General features: G+C 57.5%; 1 protein-coding gene across 9 annotated transcripts in view; it reads right to left on the bottom strand.

Moving 5' to 3' along the window:
- The window catches only part of magi2a (membrane associated guanylate kinase, WW and PDZ domain containing 2a), an 86,273-nt gene that overhangs the window by 3,143 nt on the left and 76,553 nt on the right, over positions 1-6,577 (bottom strand). For 4 of the 9 annotated variants that reach the window (XM_029163875.3, XM_029163879.2, XM_029163880.3 and 1 more), the window contains 10 exons: positions 6,251-6,458; positions 5,344-5,391; positions 5,147-5,262; positions 4,703-4,895; positions 4,069-4,308; positions 3,720-3,905; positions 3,172-3,388; positions 2,581-2,806; positions 2,358-2,510; positions 1,669-1,807 (listed from right to left, as the gene is read on the bottom strand). In XM_029163875.3, coding sequence (XP_029019708.1) covers positions 1,669-1,807; positions 2,358-2,510; positions 2,581-2,806; positions 3,172-3,388; positions 3,720-3,905; positions 4,069-4,308; positions 4,703-4,895; positions 5,147-5,262; positions 5,344-5,391; positions 6,251-6,458 — 1,726 coding nt within the window. Of the gene's footprint in view, positions 1-1,369; positions 1,459-1,668; positions 1,808-2,357; positions 2,511-2,580; positions 2,807-3,171; positions 3,389-3,719; positions 3,906-4,068; positions 4,309-4,702; positions 4,896-5,146; positions 5,263-5,343; positions 5,392-6,250; positions 6,459-6,577 lie in introns of all 9 variants that reach the window. The other 5 variants (XM_029163883.3, XM_029163884.3, XM_029163876.3 and 2 more) reach the window with 5 other exon arrangements.

Genomic DNA, 6,577 nt, shown 5'->3' with positions numbered 1-6,577 from the left:
CTGGAACACACGTACGCGCAGTGATTACCATGGAAACCGCACAAACGCACACGGCCGGCATGCACGTCACCGCACAAGCACTCAACAAAAACAAACAGAGCTGCACCACGACCCACTTCCCAGCGTGACACAGGGCGACTTCACTCCCAGTCGGCGCCAGCCTGCCTCCCATAGTTCACTTTAAAGCCTCGGCTGATCTGAAACCTTGGTGGAAAATCGAAAACAGGTTTAATGAAATGGATGATGTGCCCAATAGGGTGGCGCTTTAGCGAGAACGGGGACCTCGGGGGTCGAGTGCCCTCCTCGCTCCCTCTGACGGCTGGAGGAGGCTGCGCCCTGCGCAGCTGCTGCGGCGGCTCCGCTACTCCCACTCTCACGGACTGTTAGCTCCTCTTTCTGCACCGATGCGTCTCGGCCCCTCGGCCATCAGTCACGTCCAGCGGGGCGAGGCGGGGGGCCGGCGCTCCGCTGGCTGCACTAACACCACGAGACCCAATTACGAGGAGAGTCGTTGGCAGCGCGGTGGCACGCGAGGCCGAGGAGCGCGAGGAGCCGGAGCAGAGCATCCATTCAGCGCCGAGCCAGCCTGGAACAACGAGGGGCGCGAGGCTTGTTGTTGAACTATTAAGCATCTCACGCTGTGCTGATATCTGTTGTCGGCTCAGCCAAAAGCTCCGCTGAGTCAGCACAACACCGCACAAATTATAGCAGGTGAGTTTGTTGGAAAACACTCGGCTCCAGACACCCACCGGCCACTGACTGACTCTAAGCCAGTTAAAGGGGAACTAGTGGACGTTTACTCCTCGGACTTCGATGAATTTGTGGCCTGGAGGTGCAGCTCTTCTACTGAATCACACACAGACGCACACTTACACTCATGCACATGCTCACACCATGCTGCTGTTGTTGAGCTATTCCTAAAAAGCACAAAGGCCTGAAGTCAAAATGAAAAGGAACCAGCCCCCTAGAAGCCCGTGATCTGTGTGAAATCATTTGCATAACCTTCCAGTATGCAAATGCAGAGATGAGATGCTGAATCGAGCCCTCGCAGCGCCGAACGTGTGGTTAAACCGTTGTTATGTTCGTTATGTGACTCCACCGCGGTGTCACGTGAAATAACGTCCCCTTCCAGAAGCGCTCGGCAGCTTCCCCTCTGGGCTGACGCATGCACGGCGCTGCACATTGGGGCCTGGAGAAGGCCGATGGGAGCTGACTGATCTGTGCTGGGTAATTTGGCTACTTCCTGCAGCCTGGAGTGAAGCTCAGAAACAAAGGGCGCGTGCAGGTGGTTACAGCCACGACACACAGCAGCACAGCACACGGGGAGGCACGGCTGACGTGAAGAGAAAACACCAGCGTGGTCACAAACCGTGTCTTTAGCGTGGCCCATTAGGAAGAAATAGGGCGAGCCTTGCGTTTCGCTTTTCATGCACATGGACAGACTGGAAGGGACCATTCCTATATAAAGGGAAGTAAAACCTAGAGCAGTCAGTTAGTGGAGGAGCACTGAAATGAGAAACTAGAGTTACAAACACAGAAGAGAAATCATTAGTTGTACAGGTGTTATCGCGCCAACACACATGCCAGAAATCTGTTATCAGGAGCTGAAGTGATATTAAGAGTGGAGGATGCTGAGCTCAGCAGAAGGCGGCGGACGCTCGCTCTCACCGTACTCTGGGACCTGCCCCGTGCCCCTCTTCAGCAGGAGACGGACCCGCCTCCCGCCGGACTTGATCAGCTCGATGGCCCTGGCGTGGCTCATGTCCCGGGTGCTCTCCCCGTTGATCTCGATGATCTGGTCTCCAACCTGGACGTGGAGACAGAGAGGTGGGCTGATCCACCAGACACACAGAGAGGAGCAGCAGAACAGGCCAGAGGCGTCTGAGAGGCAGGAGTGGACTCGAGTGAGTCTAGTGAGTGGAGGAAAATGAACCCACAGCTGCTTCTATTGCACTTTTAAGCGTGGAGAGGTAATTAGATGCACTGAGGGGTCGCCTATAATAAAGCATAACTACACAGAGTCTCCCTTAAAAGCCTCCACTCTGCCACTTGAACCCACAAAAGCTTCCTGATTAGGTTGTGGGTCAAAAGCCTAAACTCAAAATGTCATGTGCTGTTAGCTTAGCGAGGACCTACTCCTTTCACCACGGCTACACAAGGAAGGAAGGTTACAGCTCCCTTAGGGCCGTTTACAGCACATTATCTTTGACGGGTTCATTATAGATCAGGAACAGAGCCGCCCTCAGCTCTCGTAGAGGCATAAAGAGGAGGTGGGACTCTGCATGTTGGATGCAGATGCAGGTGGAGACAATAAGGGATGGATTGTGAGAAGCTGGGCCCCCGGCGTCGTCACTCACCCTCATCCTCCCGTTGCGGACGGCCGGCCCATCCTCTGCCAGCCGCAGCACGAACAGGTCCATCTTGTACTCGCGCCCCCCGCGGATGCTAAAGCCAAACCCCTTCACGCTTTTGTCCAGCTCCACGGTGAAGAAGTCGAAGTCCTGCGAAAGCTGAGACAAGCGGGTTGGGTAAGGCCGGAGGCATGACACGCGGCTGATGCTGCGGGAGCAGATCCGGTACCTGGAACGGTGGCATCCTGTACTCGGGGATGGTGAACTGCCTGGCGTCAGAGCTCAGCTGCCTGTAGTCCAGCAGCGGCGGGTGCCTGTAGTCCAGCGTCGGCGGCTGCCTGTAGTCGGCCACCGGAGGGTGTCTGTAATCCACCGGCGGCTGTCGGTAGTCCGTGAATGGCGGCTGCCGGATGTCTGGTTTAACATCCTGCCTGGCTTTCACCTCAGACCTGTAACTAACAGACGGACAGGAGTGAAGCTCAGTCGCCCTGAGCTCGCAGACACGGCTCCTTTGGGTGAAGCAGGACTAAACGGCTTCCCTTCAAACATCATGAAATCTGCACACCATAACAAGCTCTCTGCGAGGCTACAGCATGTGGATCCTGTGTGAAGCCAGCGACACTGAGGATGTTAGACCTCTGTAGTTACAGTAAAATATTCAACAGATCTCAGTAAAGAAGCAGTTGATCTAAATAATTCAGCAGCTTGCAAGAGTTAAGAGATGTTATAGAACAAAATGGAGAGCGAGCTAAAGAAAACACACACTCTGTACGAGGAGGGAGACCTGGTCTGTGGAGCCCAACAGGTCGGCGGCTCCTACCTGCTCTCGTAGGCGTAGGCCTGGGGCGGCGGGCCAGCTGGCTGGGTCACAGGGCTCTGCTGGAGAACAGGGTTGGGCTGGCTCACAGACGAGCCGGGCTCCGTCGTGGCCGGGTTGAGCTGAGATGCTGCCACGCTGTGCTGGGTCTTGGGGCTGTGCTGCTGGGCCATGGGGCTCTGCTTCTCTGAGCTGGGCGCCGATGGGGGGTTGCTGACCTCTGTGGTTCAGGGAGGGAGGGAGGAATCACAGGCGATGCATTTGTCCGCATATTTGGCCAATGTGTGCACCAGCGAGTCAATAACTCTGAGAAGTTCACCGGACGCGCTGAATGCTTTGCCTGAACATGAAAGAGGTGGAACAGTGTGTGTGCTTCCCTCAGAGCCTTTGTTGGCCGCTCAAACGAGCAGCGTGACTCTCAAAGCAGAGCTCCACACAATGCAGAGCCACCCGTAAAAGCATTGCTCAGCAGCGTCCGAACCTTTAACGCGCCTCTAAACGACCGGGCCGGAAACAGAACGGACCGTTAAAGGTCAGGGGCGGTCGCTCACCTTCCTGGGGGATGATCCTCAGGGTGACGCCCAGGCCCGCGTCCTTGATCAGCTTCACGATGTCGGCGTGCGGCATGCTGACGATGGACTGGCTGTTCACCGCCAGGATCCGGTCCCCCACCTTGAGCTTCCCGCAGCGGTCGGCCGGGCTGCCCTCGATGATGCGGCCGATCTTGTGGGGCACGGCTGTGGGAGAGAGCCAGGCCGCGCGGTAGCGGCCCGAAAAGACAAGTGTGAGTGACATGCCGGAGGCAGGTCTGTACAGCGGAGGTGCTTCACCAGTTCACATTCACACGTCTGAGACTCTGGATGTGATGCTGGACACACAGGAGGACGTCCCTGCACTCACTGTTGGCGGCGGCCGCCTCGGGGCGGTTCAGCGAGCTGATGATGACGAAGCCGAAGCCCTCGCTCTCCTTCCGGCTGATGATGACGTCGCTGGGCTGCGCGCTCAGAGCCGGCGGCCCGTCGGCGGCGTTGGGCGCCGGGGCGCCGCCGGTGCTGTTGGCGTACGTGAAGTCGCTGCGCGGGGAGCTGTGCTGGGTGGAGACGGAGCCCGGGCTGCGTCCGTTCTCCGGGCAGGACTCGCCTGTAGAAGCGGGTGTATGGCTTTACTTTGAGTGTTTCAGTGCATCCTCTGAAAGAAATGAATTCAACGTGTGAAGGCAGGAGTACGAGCCGAGAGCAGAGGGCGCCGTCTGACACCGCACAAAGTGCCGGTGGGAGTCAGACAATTAGGACGGAAGTGAGGGCCACAGAAGAGGCCAGGCGTGAGTCAGACGGAGGGAGAAGTGTGTGTAGGCAGTAATAATAATGAGACAAGTGGAGAGTGGAGATCACAGGAGGAGGCAGCATCTGAGAAGGACCAGAGGAAGTGCTAACGTGTGTTCTTTGTGTAATTACTCAGCTAATGAGCCGCTGAATGCTTTCCACCGGACTACAGGAGCCACAGCAAAGTGCTGCCTCTGCTTCTGTCCGCTCACCTGCCGCCGGCATCCGCCTCCTGATCACCAGGCTGACCTGGCCGTTGCGCGCCGCGCTGTGCATGAGGTCGATGACGTATCTGTGCGGCTTCCCCGCCACCGGGATCCCGTCCACGAACAGCAGCTCGTCGCCGGGCCGCAGGCGCCCGTCCAGGTCGGCCGGACTCTTCTCGATGATGGCCCCGATCAGGATCTGTAATGGAGAGGACCGTTATGAGGGAGGCGGCGCCGCAGCAGCGGGCTCGGACGCGGGGCTGCTGTGCTTGTGTCACATGCGTGTTAAAGTGGTGGTTATAAGTGAGGTGTTGGCGTGTTACGTTTACGGACAACAACAGAGCCATCAGTCTCTCACGGGACAGAGGTCAAAGGTTAAGAAGTGCGCAGTGTGTGTAGTGGGTTAGAGAGGAGGGGGTGACAGGGTTCCACGCCCATCGCCATACGAGCCTTCTCATGCGTCTCTGGACTCACAGGCTGGCCGGCCTCGTCCCCGCCCAGCACCCGGAACCCAAACCCAGACTTCTGCCGGCGCAGGTGCACCTCCATGTCCTGGTACTCGGCTCCTGGGGCGAGAGGACGGCACACGGCGTTAGAACCCCACCGAGCCCGAAGCCAGTGCCCCGGCGCCGAGGTTAGGTTTTTACCTGAGGAGTCGGCGGGAAACGCGGTCCTTCCACACGGCGGGCCGGGCTCTGGATGGAGGGAGACGCAGAGAGCAAGCGTAAACATTAAGCAACGGCTGAATCCTGCACACGATCCCACAAACACTGGAAGCAGCTCAGAAAGGCCCTGCCTCAGCACTGCTGTCACCGCGGGAACCCAGCACCATCCATAAACGTCAGGAAGTGCTTACAGCGTAATACACCCGCTCCTTATTTACACTGAGGTGGGACACCAGCTGATCTGCCATCAAGGCCCTCAAAGCAGGGAAACGGGTTTAATCAGAGCGCTGGGACGCAGCAGGAGAGGAGCCGTGACTCCAGACGCGAGCAGCCGGCGTCACGGTTAACCACAGGACGCTCCTGTTGCAGGTGTAAAGTCAGCGAAGACCAGTACACAACGCCACGCGGACCACTGACGGGGTCACAACTGCTGGGTTTCACTGAACAGCAACAGTGGACGAGGAAGAGGAGGCAGACGCTCGGAGTTCTAACAGCAGCTGCAGTGTCACATTAGTCACATAACAAGTCCTCAACAGCCTGAGAGCTGCACAGCAACACACATGAAGTCCAGCTTCTAGAGGTTTGTCCAACATTTGCACCCAAACCTTATGTAGCAACAGCATAAACAGTTTGTAATGAGGCCGAGTGTCTGCATGGGAAGATCCTTCCAGTCACTGAGGAGAGATTTCATTCTGTTCTTACACAGGCCTTAAACAGAGATCAGAACAGACTTCCAGGAGGATAAGAAGCAGCAAACGGGAACAAGGGAATATGTGGAACACGCAGCTCTCCTCCTCCCAACGAAGGCCGGCCTGGTTCATGGCTAGAGAGACAGAGACAGAGAGAGCAGGAGGTGGTCACAGTGCTGCTCTATGGCTCCAGTACTTACGCCTACTCTCATAGATTGCCCTGGACTTCTCATAAAGGTCATAGGGGTCTGGTTTGGCCAGGGCCAAGGCCTCGGAGGCTGGGTCCGGGACTGAGGCCCTGTGCAGGTGCTGTGTGGGGAAGGGGGCGCTGTGTGGGAGAACGGGGGCCGGCGGGCCGGTCTGAGCAGGGCTGATCGGGCCCTGCTGGGACTCCCACTGCTCCAGAACCTGCGAAGCACAGCAGCATGAGGGGTCAGTACTTCCCTTCCAGCTTTCCTCCTGCTAACGCAGTAATCATGATGACAGGGCTGAAGCAGAAGGCTTTTATTCAACGGAAGCGGGACAGA

The sequence above is a fragment of the Betta splendens genome, chromosome 9 (assembly GCF_900634795.4).
Source record: "Betta splendens chromosome 9, fBetSpl5.4, whole genome shotgun sequence".
NCBI classification, from domain to species: domain Eukaryota; kingdom Metazoa; phylum Chordata; class Actinopteri; order Anabantiformes; family Osphronemidae; genus Betta; species Betta splendens.
This window is presented reverse-complemented; position numbering and strand designations above follow the sequence as displayed.